General features: G+C 42.7%; 2 protein-coding genes across 2 annotated transcripts; one reads left to right on the top strand and one right to left on the bottom strand.

Annotated features, from left to right (window-relative positions):
- Positions 1-1,953: 1,953 nt before the first annotated feature.
- On the bottom strand, positions 1,954-4,104 carry gpr160 (G protein-coupled receptor 160). Its single transcript, XM_079348803.1, has 2 exons — positions 3,583-4,104; positions 1,954-3,400 (listed from the first exon to the last, which is right to left on the bottom strand). The coding sequence occupies exon 2, from the start codon at positions 3,332-3,334 to the stop codon at positions 2,411-2,413; it is 924 nt and encodes a 307-aa protein (XP_079204929.1). The 5' UTR covers positions 3,335-3,400; positions 3,583-4,104; the 3' UTR covers positions 1,954-2,410.
- A 7,225-nt stretch (positions 4,105-11,329) lies between these two features.
- nadkb (NAD kinase b) lies at positions 11,330-22,393 on the top strand. The gene is made up of 12 exons (XM_079347686.1): positions 11,330-11,515; positions 12,323-12,616; positions 12,719-12,802; positions 13,347-13,476; positions 14,518-14,626; positions 15,551-15,636; positions 16,606-16,708; positions 16,829-16,980; positions 19,483-19,582; positions 19,698-19,855; positions 21,145-21,227; positions 21,317-22,393. The coding sequence occupies exons 2-12, from the start codon at positions 12,324-12,326 to the stop codon at positions 21,474-21,476; spliced, it is 1,458 nt and encodes a 485-aa protein (XP_079203812.1). The 5' UTR covers positions 11,330-11,515; position 12,323; the 3' UTR covers positions 21,477-22,393.
- Positions 22,394-22,396: the final 3 nt, after the last annotated feature.

Raw genomic sequence — 22,396 nt, 5'->3', positions numbered from 1 at the left:
TTCAAGGTTGGTAGAGACCGGTTCTGCAGCGATACATCTCGGACCTTTGGAAAGGGGAGGGGGAGGGCATGTTACAGGTAGGATGCAGGGGGAGGGGGGGCATAAAAAACACTACTTCCATGCTGTGCCTGTAGAGGGAGGCACAGATTGAATGCAGGGAAAAAACATTGCCCTTGACACAAACATACAGTAGCAGAGTGTGTAAGGGTGGAAGACGGTGTGTGCAAGGAGAATGCCTCATGTTTGTGTGTGCGTGTGTGCCTGGCTTCCCCGGGCTCGCTCAGGTCAGAATGTTCTCACTCGCGATAACCGGCGAAAAACACTGCGTGTGCTGTGGAGACAACAAGGTTGAATCTTACTGACATTTTCTGTGATTAAAAACACCTTTTTTACAATCTGACTCAATGGCTTTAAAAGCTGTCAGTGCCATAAGTTTGATCTGAAGCAGCGCTGCTCTGTAGACCAGACCTGATGTAATGTGAATGACTTTATGTATACAATAATGGGAGGCTGAAACACATTTAAACAGCTTTTTTTAAAGGGCTCCAAAGAAAGAATGACTTGACACTGGCGTTTTGCGGGTACTATAATGAAGCTGCCAATAGAGGACCTGTGAGGTGTCTATTTCTGAAACGAGAGACTCTTATGTACTTGTCTTCTTGCTCAGTAGTGCAGTTGGGCCTCTCCCTTCTCTTTCTATTCTGGTTAGAGCCTGTTTGTGCTGTTCTCTGAAGGGAGTAGTACACACCGTTGTAGAAAATTTTCAGTTTCTCAGCAATTTCTCGCATGGAATAGCCTTCATTTCTAAGACCAAGAATAGACTGTTGAGTTTCACATGAAAGTTCTCTTTTTCTGGCCATTTTGAGAGATTAATCGAACCCACAAATGTGATGCTCCAGATACTCAACTAGCTCAAAGGAAGGTCAGTTTTATAGCTTCTCTAACCAGCTAAACTGTTTTCAGCTGTGCTAACATAATTGCACGAGGGTTTGCTAATAATCTATTAGCCTTCTGACTCAATTAGCAAACACAATGTACCATTCGATCACTAGAGTGATGGTTGCTGGAAATGGGCCTCTATACATCTATGTAGATATTTCATTAAAAACCAGACATTTGCAGCCAGAATAGTCATTTACCACATTAACAATGTATATGTTACAGTTGTACAAAGGTGAGGAATATTTGGACCCAGACGCACGACTCAGAGACAGGTTTCCAGAAACAAACTGTTCTTTAATGTTCAGTGAGTACAGTGGAGATGAATATCTTGTGGTGAAAAAAAACAAGCGTGAAGGGAGTGTGGGTTCGACGAAGGGCAGGCAGGCAGGCAGGCAGGCAGCAGGTGGTTCCAGTTGTCGCACTGATGACGCAGGGGAAGACAAAAAAACACGAAGGGTTACAAACAGAAACCATCAAAAATAAATTTAGTCTGACAACGTATGGGAGTTACCGCTTTGAGTAGACAATAATCCGGCAGGGAGTGGTTGACGAGACCAGGTATATATACGCTGGAGTTTGATGAGAAGATGACATACAGCTGGCTGCCAAACCGCCGCTGATTGCAACCAGACACATGGGATGAGAAACAGGAGGAGCAAGACAGACAACATACAAGTGGGAGGGCACTATACTGAACAGAATCATAACAGAGTGTATTTCTGATTAGTTTAATGTTATCTCCACTGAAAAAAACAGTGCTTTTCTTTCAAAAATAAGAACATTTCTCAGTGACCCCAAACTTTTGAACGGTAGTATATATTTAACCAGAATAATATGAGATTGTAAATAATCATGCACAAGGGGAAAATACAGAACCTGATATTTAGCATCCCACATTTGCATTATGAACAAAAAAACAAAACAAAAAATAAAACAACAGAATATGAAAACCAGAACCAGAAAACCTTTTTTTTTTTTTTTTTTAAAGGTATTTACTTATTTATGAAAAACTCATACTGTAACAAAATAATTTTCTTTCTGGTCTTGTTTAAACTGTTATCACAGTAATACATAAACACATTTACTGAATGAGTTCCATACAATACATTTCTGATGTTGAATGCCAAGAATAAAAGTCAGATACAGTATCTCTGCTTGAGACCAAATATTAAAAAATGCAAGCAAAAAGTTAATCACATAACTCATAATAACAAGGGGACAATTTCTCATTTGTTAGTTTAGTACATTTCTCTCAGAATTTCAAGTACAGATCTCGTGGTGGGGAAAGAACAGATCTGTTGGTTAAAAATGTCTCTGATAGTTAAATTAAATTTCTAACAAATATAGTTTCAATCCATCTGGTGATAAATGAGGATATATTAGTACCAACTAACAATCAATTTGCCATTTATTAAGGTTAAGTGAAAAAAAGTCAACTGCAGGTCTAAGAGTGTATTTCCACTACTTGTTATACAGAAAGTGTGCTGTGGGTATTTTCACAGTGCAGTATTGTTTTGTCATCCTCATTCAAGCCAAATTTGCATCTCCACTCACAGAACATGTCGGGGGGAACTGCTGCCAAAACCCTTGCAATCTGTGATGCTGGACAGACACATAAAAGGACTGCTATCAGGGTGCTGTTGAGAAAGTTCAACCAGGCAACGTTTATGCCCAGGTATGCAGGTATTCCCACAGGTAGAAAGAGGAGCACGGCAAGAAACAACAGGAACATGGCCCAAGAGTTCAGGAAAATGCATATGGTTTGGCAAACAATATTTTTCCTGGAGAGTGTTCCGCTTTGGTCTATATTTTGGTCTTTCCGTAACTGTGTGTCGCACCTAGCATCCAATGCTACATAGACAAGAGTTAGGAGGAGCAACGTGGCGACCTGCAGGGTATAAGAAGTGCTCAAGGTCCAGCACTGATGTATCTTGTTGTGAGAACCTTCCTCTACGACAGAAAAGAAGTCAGACAGCAGAAAGACGTACAAAGCCGTTAGGAAGAGCAAGAAGCTGTTTACAGAAAAGTAGAAAAGCATTCTGAGCCCGGCAATCGTAAATTGCAACCTCTGAGTGAGAGTACAGAAATGGTCCAATCCAGCTAAGACTACAACAGGCAACTGCAGAGCACTGTAGATTTGTCCGAGAATTTGAACCAACAAACACGCATGAAAACTGGTCAGCTTCAAGCCCAGGAGGATGACATATCCGTCGGTGTGGAGGTGAACAGTGGTGATACAGAGGGTCAGGGCTGTGTCAATGACAGACAGGCAAACACTGAAAACTCCCAGAAAGCTTTGGCAAATGTTCTTCCTCTGGATAAACACTAGCGTCCAGTTAAGCAGGCATTTTCCTCCCAGGCCGATCAGGATGGAGGGGATGGAGATAATCATGGTGCTATCTGGAAGACCTCCTGACTGAATGGGAACCAGTCACTGCGAGCAGTTATGAAGACTCCTCTGTTGAAAAAGGGATTTTAAGGTTTTAAAATATTTGATTTGAAAGTCAATTTGAAATGAACCTATTTCATGGGTTTCTCTGTGGCATACGCCCTTGATGACTTCACAATCACAGATCAAACCTGGAAACAATTCATGTTTAGTAACGGAAAAAGTTAAACACAACAGAGACATATCATCACCATTGAACTCGATATGGTGAACGTGTTATTCCTTATGTTGTCTAGTAGGTAGATTGGCAGTTAGTTTCCCTGCTCTTCCTGTCCACATGTCAACGTTTACAAAGACAATATATAACTTCTTTTGGGTAGACATTGGTGGTGGATTTCTCGTTATCACAATATAATAGTATACACTAGGATTGGCATTAAATTCATGTAGCTGAATACTTTCATCAGATGGTATCCAACGCTGGCTAATGAGTCGTCATATATGTTGCCTTAGATGGTGTGATAAATGTCCACATATTATTTTGAGAGATCAAGAGAGAGATGGAGAGACGAGGCGTAAAATAAGGTTTTAAGAATTGAGTTGGAATGAGAGACGCAGAGAAACTGCACTGTGGTTGTCATTCTGAAACTAAAAATGAAAGTACAAAAATCAACTGTTTCAATAAGCTTAATGTGTAAAAAGTATATAAATCAATGTACTGTATGTCAGAGCACACAGGGGTTTAAACCATGTAAGGATCCGTGTTAATTAAAAAGTCAATAAGTTAAAATAACACACAATGTTTGTCACGATTGCGAGTCGGAAAAACAGGGGAGGACCCAATTGCAGAAAAAAAACTCCATCCATCCATCTATCCATTTTCTGCCGCTTATTCGGGGCCGGGTCACGGGGGCAGCAGTCTAAGCAGAGACACCCAGACTTCCCTCACCCCAGACACCTCCTCCAGCTCTTCCGGTGGGACCCCGAGGCGTTCCCAGGCCAGCCGAGAGACATAGTCTCTCCAGCGTGTCCTGGGTCTACCCCGAGGCCTCCTCCCGGAGGGACATGCCCGGAACACCTCCCTAGGGAGGCGTCCAGGGGGCATCCGGACCAGATGCCCGAACCACCTCAACTGACTCCTCTCGATGTGGAGGAGTAACGGCTCTAGGAAGCCCATTTCGGCCGCTTGTATCCGAGATCTCGTTCTTTTGGTCACGACCCAAAGCTCATGACCATAGAAAAAAAACTAAATATTTTATTTGAACTAAAACTTTCTAAGAAATCCAAACCTTCAGGCATACAGGCCGAAGTCAGTTCAGGTGGTCGGCCAGGAGGCCGAGCAGATATGGGGAAGAGTTCAGGTGGGCGGCCCTGTGACCGACCAGCAAAGGGCAGGACCTTTTTCAAAGACCTAGGAGCCAGCCAGACCACCGATGAGGGAACATCAGGTGTCGGCCGGACCACAGAGAAGAAGACGTCGTCGGGTGTCGGCCGGACCGCCGAGAAGACGTCGTCGAGTGTCGGCTGAACCAGCGAGGAGATGTTGGGCATCGGCGATGCGGAGTATCTCGCGGAGATGCCCGATGTCGGAGAGACGTCGGCCCGACTGCCGATGGAACCTCAACTTGATGCAGACGGCGCTCAGCAGGCACAGGGACAGGAAGCTGACAACGCTCTGCTGAAGCTGGTGGCAGATGGCGTTTAGCAGGCACAGGGACAGGAAGCAGACAGCGCTCTGCTGGAACGGGGTCAGGAAACAGAGGCTTAGTATTGGGCTGAGGCTTGGGTTGAGGTCTGGGTTGAGGACTAGGCCAAGGCCTGGACCTGGACTGAAGTGTGAGCCAAGGCTTTGTGGAGCCTTCTGGCTACAAGTAGAGGTCCATCAAAAAGTCCACCAGAACACACTTCCGCTGGGTATGTATGGTCGGTTTATTCTGTCACAATAGCGAGGCGGAAAAACAGGGAAGGAGGACCCAATTTCAGAAAAAAACCAAAATATTTGATTTGAACTAAAACAGGCAAAAACTTTCTGAAAAATCCAAAAGTCCAAAAAACCACGAGGAGCAAAACAAGATAATCCACAGGAGCATGGTGACAAACCCCACCAACAGGCTACGCAAGACATAGACAATGAACCGACAGGGGACTGACGAAATACACAGACTAAATAGACATGGGGTAATCAAACGCAGGTGAGACTGACAAGTCAGGTGAGGACAAAGAACACAAGACCAGAGCTGTAACATGCAGCCACCCGGGGCAGCGTCAGTACTGTTTTTCTTCACTACATCAGAAACAAATTGATGTACCCCAGTATCCCACACACTTAAAGTAGGGTGACCAAACGTCCTCTTTTGCCCGGACATGTCCTCTTTTTACGTCCTGTCCGGGGCGTCCGGGTTTTTTTTATAAAATCATGAAAATGTCCGGGGTTCACTGTCTTTCATGGAACCATCAAGTTTGTACTTGATGGTTAGCAGACTGCGGCAACACAGCTGACAGCGGAGCAGCATTGATTGCACACAAAATGCCGAAGCATAAGAATGCAGCTGAACTACAAAAACACTATAAAACACTACAGCAGCTACACAGCAACAGCAAAGAGGTGTCTTGCAAAGACTTTTATGCTTATTTGTTGAGCAACTGGAAACTGCTGGGAAAGACCAGTTCTGCAGAGAATATGGATGGGCAGACAAGGAGGATGAAGAAGAAAAGCAGGATGAATAAGACAAAAAAAATGATTAAAAGTAGATCATTTTTGTTTGTTAAGTTAGTATTTTTGTGAGCATTTTTTCTAATTTATTATTTATCTTGTTACCTTGGAAAGGGAGATATTAAAAGATGGATTTTCTAACACAAAGAGTTCATATTTTCACATTATTTAAAAAGCTATTATTTTGTTACAGGTAGTTACATATTTCATTTGATTTCATTACAGAAGTTACATTTGCACCATTGAGGCATAATAAATCATGATCATAGACCTCTGAGAAGACTGTCTGAATTTGTCTCATGCCCGTCCCGAGTGTCCTCTTTTTTGGAAATCAAAATATGGTCACCCTAACTTAAAGATGATTTTGCAACACAACACTCACATATTTAAAACAGACTTTCATTATTTGAGAGACGTTACCTTTTTAGGGACCTTCACCTTTCGTGATGTGATGTTAAATCAGCCCCTCCGGCACTCGTCTGCTGTTCTTTGTGGTTATCAAATGTGCCTGAGTCAGTTTCAGTGTTTGAAAGCTTTTTTCTAAAAGGCGTGGTGAAAAAGATCACAATCCAGTTAGGCCGGTTTCACTGCTTTGGTCGAGCTTCAGGAGGATATAATCATTTAAGGTTGTTTCAGGTTTTATACAGTCAAGTTGGAGAGATGTAGAGATTTAGGACATAACACAGTTTTAAATAAAAGTGAACAGCCTTTGTTTGGAGAAAAAAAAAACTAAAATGTTTTCATGTATGACTATAAATTGTAAATATTATCATTATTATTGTGAGGTTTCAGTTCTTTTTTGTTTTTCTGGTGTAGTTTGTGTTGTCTTTTCTCCCCCTCCCTCTTCTGGTTTGTCTTCCTTCTGCAGGTATGTGAGTGGCAGGGGGTGTGGCTGGCTCCTCCAGGCAGCAGACGAGGACATTCTCAGGACATTGTTTCGAACAGGGGTCCACAATTCTCAGCGCAGGTGTGGAAGGCCTTTTGCCAGGCGTTGGGGGCGTCGGTCAGCCTGTCCTCCGGGTACCACCCTCAGACCAACGGCCAGACGGAGCGGACTAACCAGGACTTAGAATCGGCACTTCGTTGTGTCACTGCTCAGTTTCCTGCTTCCTGGTCCACCCATCTCCCCTGGATCGAATATGCCCACAATTCTCTGGTGTCATCAGCCACAGGTATGTCCCCCTTCATGGCAGCTAACGGTTTTCAGCCTCCACTCTTTCCAGCGCAGGAGGCAGAAGTAGAAGTTCCGTCTGTTCAGGGGCATCTACAACGGGCACAACGGATCTGGCACGCAACCAGAGCTGCGCTCACCCGGACTGCTTTGCAGAACCAGAGACTGGCAGATCGTCACCGCACTCCGGCTCCAGATTACCAGCCTGGTCGAAGGGTGTGGCTATCCGCTCGGGATCTCCCTCTCCAAGTGGAGTCCCGGAAACTGGCACCCAGGTACATTGGCCCGTATGAGATTGAGCGGGTTATCAATCCTTGTGTGGTCCGCCTAAGACTTCCCCCCTCGTTGAAGGTTCATCCTTCTTTCCATGTGTCACTCCTTAAACCTGTCAACTCCAGCACTCTATGTCCTCCAGCCGAACCCCCTCCACCCCCCCGGATCATTGACAATCACCCTGCCTTTTCAGTCCGGCAGCTTTTGGATGTGCGGAGGCGAGGCCGGGGCTTCCAGTTTTTAGTAGACTGGGAGGGTTATGGTCCAGAGGAGCGCTCATGGATTTCTCACTCCCTGATTTTGGACCCGTCGCTGATTAATGACTTTTATAGTCGTTTTCCTGACAAGCCTGGTAGGCCGCCAGGAGGCCAGGTAGGCCCTCACTGCCTGCTCTCTTTTGTTTTTCCCCTTGGAACATTAAATATCTTTTTGTTAAAACTATTTTTGGGTTTTTATGTCTCTGCATTTTGCAAACGAAAACGTAACAATTATTCGCCTTATTATATCCTCAAAACGGACCGCGCTATTCCTCCCACAGCGTTTGCGCCACAAACACAAGAAAGGTATCAAAACGAGCGGCTCGGACCCAAAAAGTGTGATATTACTTTGTGGAAACCCCGGGTACACGGTTTGGACACAAATCGAGTTTAAGTGACAAAAATTTGGCCAACATATTTGTAAATCGCCATCCAGAAGTCATTGTTGCTCGCATATACAAACAAAATACATCAAAAGAAAGCTCTGACTGTCCTCTCACTCATAATGCAAAACAATAAATAAATAAAATGTTTCAGTCTCCCAGAGGAGGCATTTGTTCGACAGTCATGCACCACATACACACACATCTCACTCTAACTGACCTCCAGAATTTCAGTTTTCACTCATGTTTTAAAATCGCCACTGTGGTCTCAGTCTGAATGCTAAACGAAAATAAAATACATGACGTCGCTCACAGTCCAAATAGATTGGTGATATTGTTGAGCTTTGCAGCTTCACCTGCGTTGAACTCGGAGAATTTATGATGGAGACGGGGCTTTTTCTTTAGCCTTTTGGCCTCTTTATTTTATCGGCTCTCATAACGTGGCCGCTCACATTACACATTCAGTGCAACTGCAACTGCGCAGTACAAGTACAAGTTATAACGTGATGACGTAGTGTACGTACATATCCTCATGTCATACTACAGCTTACATCATCGTACCTCAGTTTCTTATAATAACAAATACACAATAACAACTGAGTACACAAAAACATAGGCTTATCTTAACACCCCCACTTGTACTCAGGTTGTTTCAAAAACATCATGTAAACACAAATACATGGACTTATTCCATTCTTTTCAGACGCCAAACATAACGTCTGCAAACTTCCTCAGTTTGAACTTAGAGACAGGTTTGGTCATAACATCCGCAACCATTTCTTCTGTAGTGCAATACATTAGACACATTTTCTCATCATTCACAATGGCTCTTATAAAATGATACTTAATGTCTATGTGCTTGCACCTTTGTCTGTTTACAGGGTTTCTGGCCAGAGCGATACACTACTGTCTGTGTGTACTTGTAGTTATTGATGCCTCCTAGTAACTGCTCCAGGTATATGCACTCCTGCATAGTAGAGGCCAGAGCCATGTATTCAGCCTCGCAAGTCGAGAGCGCTACTGTTGGTTGTTTCCTAGTTTTCCAGGACACTAGAGAACTACTCCTGCTCAGACTTATGCAATTGCCCGTGGTGCTTCGCCTGTCAGTAGCATCCCCTGACCAGTCTGCATCACTATAGGCGATCAGGCCTAAATCCTCAGTGCTGTCCTTCCTGAAGCACAACTCCTTGTCTGCAGTGCCCTTAAGGTATCTTAACACGTGCTTTACTGTCACCCATTGTTCCTTATAATGACTTCTCAAGTTTGCACACCATATTTTCTCCTTCCTCATAACCTTCTGGTTGCTCAGTATTGATCTCATAATCAATGGGAGCATGCAAATAAGCTGTTTTCACATCCATTTGGTGTAGTAGCAAATCCTCCTGTGCTGCCTTTTGTAACAAAACTCTCACACTCGTCAAGTTTGCTGTTGGGGAGAAAGTTTCCCCGTAATCAATTCCCATCTTCTGGCTGTAACCCTTCGCTACATACCTTGCTTTGTATTTATCGTTTCCCTCACTGTCTCTCTTCACAGAGTAGACCCATTTACCCCCCACTGTTTCCTTGCCCTTTGGCAGATGAGTCAGGGTAAATGTATTATTTTCTTTTAATGACTGGATTTCTTCATCCATAGCTTTCGCCCACTGATTTGAGTTAGCTGACCCCATTGCTTCTTTGAATGTTTGTGGGATACCACACACTACTTTGTAACAGTGATCTATGGTAATACAGATCTCATCATTATCAGTGTTGTCAGTTACAAAATCCCTCAGATGGCTAGGTTTCCTCCTCTCCCTCGTAGGATACCTCCCACCGCCATCTACACTCGACTCCCCCTGGCTTTGTTCATCAGGTGCATCAACTTGTGGATTTGTGTCTGACACTTTTGTCTCTTTAACTTCCTCCTCCCCACAGTCTTTGTGTGCATCACCATCAGCCATGGGCTGCCTCGCTTTGCCAAAACCTTCGTTATACTCAGCCTCACCTGTCTGTGTTTGCTTTTCTGCATTAAGTTTGTTCACAAATTTGACCAGCCTGTGTTTCTGTACCCTCTCTGTGTCTGGGTGATAAAGCAGGTAAGCAGGGCTGCTTTTGTCGTATCCAGCAAAAAGTCCCTCGTCACATCTGGAATCAAGTTTTCCCTTCTCCTGTTTGTATGTGTAACATACGGATCCAAATGTTTGCATTTGTGACAGGTTTGGCATTTTGTCTGTCAGCATCTCATAAGGAGTCTTTCCTGTTCGCCTACTAAAACACCGGTTTCGCACTACTGCTGCTGTTTGCACAGCATAGTTCCATAGGCATTTTGGAAGCTGACTCTCAATTAGCATACACCTGCCCATCTCGAAAAGAGTACGCCAGCCTCTCTCGGCGGTACGGTTTTGGTGGGGTGAGTAAGGGGCTGAAGTCTGCACACACGGCAACCACCCTCACAATTTCTGCAGGAATTGTCTAGATCTTAATGTAATTGAATGAATGTGGGCACATAATCGGTATGATGTAGTTTATGGAGGTGCACGATGTGAAGGAAAATAAAATCACTTCTTTCCTTTATTTCTCTATTCTTCATTGATAAGTTTACATGAAGTACTCCCTGCACATCGTTATATATTCATCAGGTTCACAAGTTTCCACAATCCCAGAAATATTTAAAATTAAAATCAATTTGAAAGATAGGAGCATGAAGGGGAAACATACAAACAGCTTTCCCTCAGACTGTAATGCCATGTTTAGTCACATTATTACTTATCCATCCAAATAATATTATTGATGGATAATTTATACTGTGACTGAACATGGCCTTGAAATATTCTGATTCATTGCATATCCTTTAGTTTTCCACCCAAGGCTACATTTACATATCTATTTTTTATGTTTCATCTGTAGGCTCCTTCACTATGTTTCTCATTCTCTTATCTTATTACAGTTCTCACCTTTCCTCCTCTTCGCCTGATGATCCTCCGCCTTTCTTGCTGCAACAAATGATAACTTGACTGATGCAGCCTTTCAACACTACGTTACGTTACATTCATTCAGCAAATACAGTCACACCTTTACTTTCGGTTTTAATGAAACGAAACTTAAGAGGAAAATACGGAGGTGAAAGACTGTAGTATCGTCGACAGGCCTTGGAAGCAGTGCGGTGTGTGCGCAGCAGAGGCGCTACTGAGGCCAAGTCCTGGAGCACTTTTGTTCCCCCCCTCACACTGATGTTCCTGAACGGAGCATATAGATACGTCACTCGCCCTCCTCCTCATCCGGGCACTGCAGCGTGCACACAACATGTCATGTTAAGAGTTTGACAGTGGTGTGTGTGTTTATGTGTCACAGTTGTCTGTAAACGCCCAGTGAACAAACAGTGAGACCTCTTCTTCTTTCTCCCTGACAGTAAGGCTCCGTTTCTTTCACATACCTCAAGTTAGCAAATAGCTTTGCTAATGTAGCTAATGTAGCGTTTAGCTGCTTTGCCCCTCATGGCTACAAAAGCTATCAGCTGTTCATTTATTATTTATATTAGTCAGCTGCTTATCAGAGGGTCATGTTTTATAGAGGATGTGAGCCAATGTCAGTGAGAGACAAAGAAATTAACTTCACATAATGAGTCTCGTTATTCACCATGGCTTTATTGTATTTTTGGAGTTTGAACAAATACTGTTTAGAATTCAAAAATAAAAAAATAGTCACATTTGTACAGCCTTTCATCGCTGTTTAACTGTAGTTAATGACTTCAGTTATTAATTTATCGAAACGTTTCTTGGTCAAACATTTATTTATGAGCTCCAGGAAGACAAACAGAACCAGCTGTGTACATACAGTCTGTGGTCCACACTTCAAGGAGTGAAGGAGGAAAACAAAGACTGAAATAGTTACTCATTTATGTGGGTTAAAAAGGGATATCATTGTTTCAGGCCTTAAGCATTTCTTTGCAGAAACACTAGCTTTATTATTTTCTGCAACACATCTATTGATATATTTTCTCTAAAATGTCAACAGAGTCCATAATACAATGTGCCTTTATAAGGACTTAACAATTATACAGCCACTAAAGCACTTTACAGTTGGCTCTTGATTTTCTTGCAATTGCAACAATTAATTATCAAGCATAGAGATTTTTTTTTTTCAGATTCTTCTCATTGATTTTTTTTTTTTTTCAAATATCTTTTCACAAATGTTTTTTGTGTTGCTTCCTCGCAGAATGGAGAATCCAGAGCCCAGTTCATCATCAGGTCCCCTGGCAGTCCCAGACAGAGGCATGGCACAGTCCTCGGCGCTCTCTGGTCAGCTGTTCGAGTCATCCAGGCCCACCAAGCACAGGGAGCACCCGTCCAAGTCACCAAGGAGACGTAGGAAGGGCACCAAGTCGCAGCGACAGGGGGGCGGTCATGAACAGCTGCTGAGGGAGATCGAGCGACGGAGGTTGCCAGGCCAACAGGAGCACTTGGAGCCCTCTGGCTCGGCCAGCGACACAGCAGAAAGCTCTCCTAAGAGGTTTGCCTTGCAGGTTGCCAGCTGGTCTGCCATGCCACTGTTGCCCCTGACATGAGGTGATAGTGTCTTGACTTGCTGCTTCTTTTTCCCCTATCCTCACAGGAGAGCACACTTTCTACATGGACCCTACCCAGCCACTCACTTCGGACCCAAAGCCTGTATTCTTCCCAACCCAACTTCAGTCATGTAAGCGTGAAACAGTCGAACTTTGCGTGTACAGACATTACTTTGTTTGTGATTGAGGCCGTTGACACAGAAAAGCTTGTGTAACTGTTTTAGATAAGATAAAAACGAGTACGCCGTGATTGGATGTGACTTAAAATGGGATGGGTAACATAACTGACTACAGATGCTCAATATCACTCAGTGTGTTTTCTTGGACTTGATCTGAAGACACACACAGAATGCCTGTTGTCCACTACGAAAAGGAGGAGGGAGACAAACGGTAAAGAGGAGGGAGACCTTTTTTTCCCTGATATTTGGAGTTTGGACCTCACTCCTTCACTAGTTAACACTTAAATCACAGCAGCAGCTGTCACTGACAATAATCTAATCTGCACTTTGTTTATTTGAGATGAGGTGAGGCATGTTTATCTGAACTGAAGTTAGGAGATATCAGGCTGCACTTTGAGAGAATTGTTCATGGCGTGTTGGTCTGTTTCTGTGTTTTCTCTGACTGTTGAAAATGTGTGTGTTTGATAATTAACTTGTCTCTGTTTCTGTGTCCCAGGCACATCCAGGACCCAGCAAGCCAGCGGCTCACCTGGAATAAACCACCTGTCAATGTGCTCGTCATCAGGAAAATCCGAGATGAAAGCCTCGTCGAGCCTTTTAAGGAGCTGTGCAGCTTTCTAGTGGAGGTAGGACATCACAGGATTAGTTATGTTATATATGTTTGTATGAAAGTACTGTGTGATCAAGGATGCTGACAGAAATATCAATAATCAGAAAACAGATTTGGAAGGGTTTTGTTTTCTTGTGTTCTCTGACTTCAATATTTAAAACAAAAATATTTCTACTTACAAAACAGACAGTAGTGTGTTCAATACAGACAACAAATGATGTCATTATTTAATCATAACGTGATATGTCCGATGGGTCAAGGTTGTGTGTGTCAGGCACAAGAAGAGGAATGACAACAGTAAAACTGCATCAAAAACCACAAGGTGAGGTGAGCTGAGGCGAACATGAAGAAGTTCAATATTTACCTTCATGTGACACCTATGAAGTCAGACAACCTTTTTTTTTTTTTTTTTTTTTCGTAAAAAGCTGAGAAGCTGTTTTATATCCAAACTCACTGAACCTTAGTAATGAGTGGATCAGAAAATTCCTTTGGCTTGGTGTTGACAGACAGTTAAGTTATTAAAGCTTTTTGAACTGTGTTGCGTGCTGTTGAATCATTTCAGAGTTTCAGTCAGAAGCATCACATGCTGCCCCACCCGAGGGGGGTGAGCCGTTGACTTTACCCTGATGTAGGGAAGTCTCTTTGTATTAATAATCTAAAGTGGAACTTGGGGACAGAACCTTTCATACCAATACTTCCTGCATATTATCTCACATCAAATCGTATTGTAATTTATTGTATGGATCTTGATAATGTTGAACAGCATTAAAATCAAGTAAAAATAATAACTGTTTTTAAAGCATGAACTTGTCCTCCTGGAGCGCTCAGAGACGATACTTCTCCTGAGTTTTGTCTCACTGATGAATGTTGTCAAACATCGAAGTCGACAGAAACGAGGAAGTAAAGAGAAAATGACTTGTAGTGTATCAGGTCCTGTATGACATCATCACTCTACTTCAGAAAGAGGACACAAGGAAGTGCCTGTGTGTTTGGGGTATTGTCACATAAGAGTGTGTGTGTGTGTGTGTGTGTGTGTGTGTGTGTGTGTGTGTGTCAGGAGAAGCAGATGATGGTGTACGTGGAGCGCAGGGTGGCGGATGACGCTACGCTATCCAAGGATGAGACGTTCGGCTCCATCCGCAATCAGCTGTGCACCTTCAGAGAGGGTGAGACTCCTGAGTGTGTGAACACCTAGCACACACTGCAGACACACACACACACCAGGTCTGGTGTAATGTATTTCAATGTATTTAAATCAAAAAGAGAATTAAAGTATAACAGCTGAGGTTCTGCTATTTTAGAGTCTTTTCTACTGAACTCAGAGGAAGTTGTTTGTTTTATGCATAGCTCTCAGCTTTACATAATTTATATGAAGAAACAAGCTGGATTTAACTTTCCAATGATAATACAAACATGGATGCTCTGTGCACAGCACTGCCAGTCCTCATATCTTGTTCAATAATAATGAATTCAAATTATTTGTTCAACTATTATAAGGGTTGTGTTATTCTGCATTCAAAAGAAATGATCAGAAATTCATGAACAATTTTCAATCATCCTTTTTAAAATTTCACATTATCAGTTCACTGTGACGTTTTTATTTTCTCTCCTCATACAAAACTTATTATTATTTTTTTAGAATGATAAGCTCATGGAACAAAACATGATGTAGATATCAGTGCTCAGTTTCAGTTGTTATTGTGGCGTCATATCTCACCACCTAGCATTGCCTCGATAAAGTCATGTACCTCATGTTCATAGTGTAAAACGGTCCAGGGCTGCATTCCATTAAATATTCTTATGAGCTGTTTATCAAACCGTGAAACACCTCCAATATGCATGTTTGTTTGTTTGTTTGTTTTTTACCCACAATCCTCTTCCCATCATCTGACCTGTCACATCAGCTGAGCCGCTTAGAGAGCAAACTGCACATCTATGTCACATTGATGCCGAGGAAGATGTTTCTGTTTGGTCGGTCGTTGCTTTGTTTTGTTGTGTTGCCACTGCTCTGTTGGATGTTCATCAGTTTTAAATCAGATTGCATGGGGCTTAGTTGAATTGAATATATTGCTGTGTTTATTTGGCTGCAGGCTATGATGATATCTCTGACTGCATAGACCTGATCATCTGTTTAGGGGGAGATGGGACTCTACTCTACGCCTCCTCTCTCTTCCAGGTAATTGCACTTGTATCAACTGATCACTGCGGACTGAAGCAGCTGCAGGCAGACGTCTTGTACTAAATGAAATTACTTTAAAAGATCAGCTATAAGATGGCTCAGTCGTTATTCTTTTAAATCAAATATTTCAAATGATATTATTAGGAGGTAGTTATGTTGTAATTTCTCTTTGCAAATGTTTCCGTGTTGATCTTAAAGCTTTTGCCTGATTGTCTTTAAACCTTTGATTTGTCAGTGATGACTGAAAAAAGGGACTTTTCATCTCACAAAATTGTGCCAGCATGTGAAGTGAATAGTCACTTAGTTCTTGTTTCGATTCTGGTCCTGAATGGTCTGTATTTGTTCAGACCAGAGAAGGTAGGCACTTCTAAGACCCTTGTTTTGCCAGGCGAAAAGCAAACCAACAGGTGTAGCAGCGATGGAAGCGGGCAAGTAAACTGCTTCAGATGGAACTGATTCTACCCGACAGAAAAAAAGCCTCTGCATGTTTCCAATATGCTCCATGAGCAGAAACGTGGTAAAACTAGGAGAAATATTGCTGATGTTTGTGAAAAATGCAGAGAGGTTAGAACGCAGAAAGGTTTCAAGAGTGATGCAGAGCTCAACACTGAAGCTTCAGGGTCCGGGACTTGGCAACCTGTGTGCATGACTCTACCGAGGACGGAGCTGGGGAAGATGGCTCTGTCTGATGTTTTGAATTTGGACTGCAGTACCCATTTTAAACACCAGGTGTCAGAGTGACTTATTGGCCCTTTCAGGACAGTCACATGACATGAAGAGCTGTGGCTGATTATTTGAAGGACACTTCTGTGTCTCTGAGTTATCTCAGCTCTTATGAATGTCAGGTATTTTAACCAAATGTGTTCAGATTATCATACTTTATACGATGAATATTTCTGATCGTATGAGACTTTTCGGGTCTGTTGGTGAATAAAGCACTACAAACGGACTGTTTCCTTCCTGTAGGGCAGCGTCCCTCCTGTTATGGCGTTTCACCTCGGCTCTTTAGGTTTCCTGACGCCCTTCAAGTTTGAGTCCTACAAGACCGAAGTGGCCAAAGTGTTTGAAGGTAGACTGAAGCTTTAAATAAAATACTATTCTGAGGTTAACTCTTGTCCTCAGACGAATGAAAGTCACATGTTTGCTTATGTTTGCACGTATATATTTGTTTGTCTGTGTGTCTTTTTAGGCAACGCAGCCATCACTCTGCGCAGCCGTCTGAAGGTGAAGGTGGTGAAGGACATGCTTCATAGAGCAGGCCAGCAGCAGCAGGAACACAATGGACTCCTTCCTCATGGACACACCAACAATGAGGCCGGGAAGGTCACCCTGCAGCTACAGGTGGGAACAAACAGGACATTTACTCTGCTCCTTTAAAGGAACAAGGAAAGTACAACAAGTAAGTGAGTCAGTTAGCAGAAGTTCAGCTCAGGAGGCTCCATGTAGGTCTCAACAAATGGAGAAAAAAAAGAAGAATACATTTGAAGTGAAATGATGAGGAAGTTAAAAGGCTGTTTGTTTACTTTAATATAGCTTCAAGTTTTTGATCTCTTCGGTTATTTTGGGCTCTTGAACAAAGTCGTGTAAAGATGCAGGGCCATGAACTCTTACAGCAACACGTGGACTTCAACTGCCTTTCCACCGTGTTACCAGAAAGATCTCTGATGTTATCATCATGACCACGTTCTAAAGAGACACGCAGATAACCTTTAGTCTATACCAGATTGTCTGCTCTAAAACAGACAGAGCTTTAAGTACATGTTTCAATGTCTGCTTTATTCATTCATTTCAGATTTCAGTCACACAAGGGTTAAATATTAACCACAAGATACTTCTTTGTTGCTGTTCATCGTGTGTGAAAATTGCGTCTCAAATGACGTCATGTGTCTTAATCAGTTATTGGACTAATCTTTATAGTTTCCAGCAGCTGTGGAAACACAAACATAAATGTTTTAAAGGGGACTTTGAGTTCCCAGTTTACTTCTGATGATTGCTTTATCGTAATTAATTACTCAACCCCCTCATATGATGTTATAAGCCTGTATAGATGTCAAAGGCTTAAGTGTGTGTGTGTGTGTGTGTGTGTGTGTGTGTGTGTGTGTGTGTGTGTGTGTGTGTGTGTGTGTGTGTGTGTGTGTGTGTGTGTGTGTGTGTGTGTGTGTGTGTGTGTGTGTGTGTGTGTGTGTGTGTGTGTGTGTGTGTGTGTCTTTGAACCATTGTGTCATCTTTGGCATTCTTATACGTCTGTACATGTATTTGTAGCTCAGTGAGCCAGCTGGGTTGCCATGGTGACAGTCATAATAAGTTTGCATATATTGGCGAAAAAAGTCAGATGTTCTCAAAGTTTTTCCAGGGCCTAGTTGCTATGGTAACAGTGGCGTCAACAGGGGCTGTCCATGTCAAATGAGCTTTGATGCGTTCGGTCTGAAACACTGTGTAACTAAACAACATGCCTCACTGCAGCAGGCAGACACGCACGCACACACGCACACACACACACACACACACACACACACACATGCACGCACACACGCACGTCTGTCTTCCATGGTGTCACGGCTGACACACCATGTTGGATTGTTGTGGTCTTTCTGTGAACCTGAGCTCACATTACATCACGTCTGCCCGATGTTTGCTCTGACTGACTCTTTGCTCTTCGTGCAGGCTCTGGCTCTGATGCTGGATTGTCACATTGTTGGCTGCTGGCTGATTTATTAAACACATCGATTTTGTGTAACTTCAAATTATTTTACATTTTGAACAATTCCCCATTGTGCCTCACACTACGTCCTGGTAATGTGTTGTAATGGTCTCTGCTTGAGAGTGTACTTTAAGTTGTTTGTTTGTTTACTATTAGTGCAAATCAATGTGATTATTACACAATAATTATGGTAAGAGGACTGTTTATGAAGCACGATCAGTAAAGTCCAAAACTTTGAAGGGACACTTCAGAGCTAACAGACATTTGTTTCTTTAAATATGACTTTGCAAGTTCCACATTTATTTCATATCTGCAGTTTGAAGATGGACATGGACGTGTCAAAACAGTTATGGCATTTCACCTGTAGGGGGCACTGCAGTAACATGGTTAATTTAAATGTAGTCCTGGACTCTTTTTCAATGAATAATTTATCCCAAATGAAGACTTATTTTACAGTTTCTTATAATGGCTAAGACATACATCTTGACACCTTCCTCCCTCTACTGTCACCTCTGGTTTAATCCCACCGTCAGCAACAAGAGTTTCTCAGTTTGTAGTTTTTCTGTGTAAACTGTGACACCTGTGGTTACCGTCGAGCATCACAAGTGCAACGTGTGTTTGAGTGAGTCAGAACGGGTTGGGAGTTTTGGATGAGATTTGCACATGCTGCCTTCGGCTCTGTGTCCACCTAACGTTTGTGAAGTGTTCGTGCACTGAGAAGAGAACCTCTGTCCTGTCTCTATGACAACAGTCTGTTGACAAAGACACTGAAGCGCCTTGAAGGGCATTTTGTTTACATGGGATCGTTTCTTCCTCAGCAGACATGGAGAAAAGAGGATGTGGGTACAGAACACGATCTGTGAGTGGCAAAAATACGGAGAATATCATCTATTTAGAAACGAGCCCTGACTGCTCCTCTACTCAATGAAAACAGATAAAAAACGATGCTCAGAACACTAAGTGGACACAGGACCTAACTATGTAGAATTATTAAAAGTTTTGCCAGAAGTGATTAATTCAGTAAATAGGTTTAGACCACAGACTATTTTGTTCAAAGAAAGGGATTTAGTGTTTTAACAATGATGACAAACTGTAATTGTGTGTGTGTGCGTGTGTGTGTGTGTGTGTGTGTGTGTGTACAGGTGCTGAATGAGGTGGTGGTGGACCGAGGCCCCTCCTCCTACCTCTCTAATGTGGACTTGTACCTGGATGGACGTCTCATCACCTCAGTGCAGGGAGACGGTAAGGGCGGTCACACACGTCATTCTTCGCAAAAACATCATGGAGAAGCAAAACGTCGAACTCACAAGTGCAGACAAAGATGTGAAACGCACGTCCTCCCCTCTCTGTGCTGCAGGTGTGATCGTGTCCACACCTACAGGCAGCACGGCGTACGCAGCGGCAGCCGGAGCCTCCATGATCCACCCGAACGTACCGGCCATCATGGTTACCCCCATCTGCCCGCACTCGCTCTCCTTCAGGCCCATCGTTGTCCCTGCTGGGGTGGAGCTCATGGTAACATCCAGAGACTTCATATTTGACTCTGATACAGAAACACATTTCAAGAGGGGAAACTCTTAGAGACCAGTTTTCTTTTGTTTTATTCCAGGAAATGATGATACATGATTTTGTTTTTCTGACAGTTAGGCAGTACATTAACATCTTTTTATTCCTGATATCAACTGACAGTTTTAATCTGTGCATGTTCCTGTCTGTTGTGTCATGGCTGTGTCATGAAGTTCCCATGTTAATGTTTGACAGACTCCCAGCATGTGTTTACTCTTTTGAGGGAGCGTAGCGTTCAAGGCCGTCGCTCTCACATCGACGGTATCTTTATGTTCCTGAGCTGAGGACCGACACGTTACCTAATCCCTCACACACATTCTCTATCTTATATATTTACACGGTCACGTTTTCAGACAACACTAGCAGCTTTTTCCTTGAAAATCTCTGAGGTTAAATATTAACAGTTTGGATATCCAGCTGACTTTTCTCGGATAAAAGCGTACCTATCAATTGTTTTACGTTACTACCTCGAGAACACGAGATAATTAATTATTTTCTCGTGATGGCAAAGCTACTTTCTGGTGATGCGGGTTGAATTCTCATTGAAGGTGTAGTTGCTCATATCCTGCTGGTATCATGATCTGCGAAGCACACATCTGTTTAATGATCTTCTTTTATTTTGAAAGTTAACACTCAAACACAGATGCTCCACATGCAAGTTGAAAATGAATGACTCAAAAACAGTAAGATGAATTCAAACTTCAACAGCTAAAAGAAAAGACTTTCTAGGAAGTACAATGTGTTGTTAATAATGTGTGCTCCTTGTTCTGATACTTTCATGTTGTTTCAGCTCTGTTAACATGAGTAATGAGAGGAGACGACCTCTTTGTCTTGTTTATTTTACACCCACAGCAAAATATAAATCCCATCTTGATTTAATGGCGTCAGAAATTAACTGGAGCATGGCTGCTTTATACTTTACCTTAAAGTTTTTTGTTTTTCTGAATTGCTCAAGAACAATTGGACAGTTTAGTTTAAAATGTGGATCAGATATTTGAAATATATCTCAAGATGAACAGTCGCCATGTGGTGGATCACTGAAAGTTTGTACGCTTCATGCTTGTGAAGAAATGTGCAAACCATCATCTTTTTGTGGCTCCTCTGTTCAACACTCCATCGTGCTGTAAAGATGAATCGCTCAAGGAGCTGACAGGAAGTGTCGTAGTGTAGGAGAACTGTAGTGTGTGCGTGAGTGTGTAAGCAGCCTCGTCATAACTTCTGTCTTCTCCCTCAAACAGATCACGTTGTCCCCTGACGCCAGAAACACCGCCTGGGTGTCGTTTGACGGCAGAAAGAGACAGGAGATTCAACACGGAGACTGGTAAAGATCCTTCTTCTTAGTTGTCCTTTGACTGATGTCTTCTTCTGTCAGTTGAGGGAACCGTCTGTCTCTCCGTCTTTCCTCCGCAGTATAAAGATCACCACGTCGTGTTACCCGGTGCCCTCCATCTGTTGCCACGACCTGGTGTACGACTGGTTCGAGAGCCTGGCTCAGTGTTTGCACTGGAACGTACGCAAGAGGCAAGCGAGACTGGCTGACATCTCGGACTCATCAGACACAGAAAACTGAACCAGCTGGGATTTTTTTTTTTTTTTTCACCTGTTCAAGAAGTTACTTTAAATCCACCCACAGCAGCGAGTCATCGTTCAATTTAACGACTCAACTAGATCCATCCACGTTACGTTTTAGATAGCAGATATGGTGAGCACAGTAAGTTGTGCTTTCAGTTTTTCAATCTGAGTACACATCTCGTTACATTCCATCACACACACACACACACACACACACACACACACACACACACACACACACACACACACACACACACACACACACACACACACACACACACACACACACACACACACACACACACACACACACACACACACACACACACACACACACACACACACACACACACACACACACACACACACACACACACACACACACACACACACACACACACACACACACACACACAGGGAGAGAGCATGTTTCTCATCTAGAAGTTACTTAAATAATTTTAACAAATATATTTTCAATGAATGAATGTATTTTTTTGGGGGGACTTGAAGCGCTTCATCTTTGTGATGTGTGAAAGCTTGAAGCCCTTCTGGCATTCTCAGATTAGATGTAGAGAAATGAAAATGTGTGTAAATCTACGTGTACATACCAGATGCTCTGATGGATTATTTAAGTGATATTTATATATTTACAATGTTAGCTTTAAACTGTTTCTTTACTGGGTTTAGCCAAAGACACGCGTGACTGTTCTGTTCAAACATCCAGAGCGGAGAGACTTCCCGTCTTCAAGAAGCCGTGAAGGATTTTCTTTATTTTGAAGCTGTTTTCATAAATGTCCTGCCTGCTTGAATGCTTCCAGTCAGATCGCATGATGGGAAACAAAAACCAAAAACAAAGACTTACCACAGGCCGTGTTGTTTTTCATGATCATAAATAAACTCAAGTAAACGATCAAATAT

This window comes from Symphodus melops (assembly GCF_947650265.1).
Source record: "Symphodus melops genome assembly, chromosome: 7".
Lineage (NCBI taxonomy): Eukaryota > Metazoa > Chordata > Actinopteri > Labriformes > Labridae > Symphodus > Symphodus melops.
The sequence above is the reverse complement of the archived record's forward strand: the minus strand, read 5'-3'. Positions and strand labels throughout refer to the sequence as shown.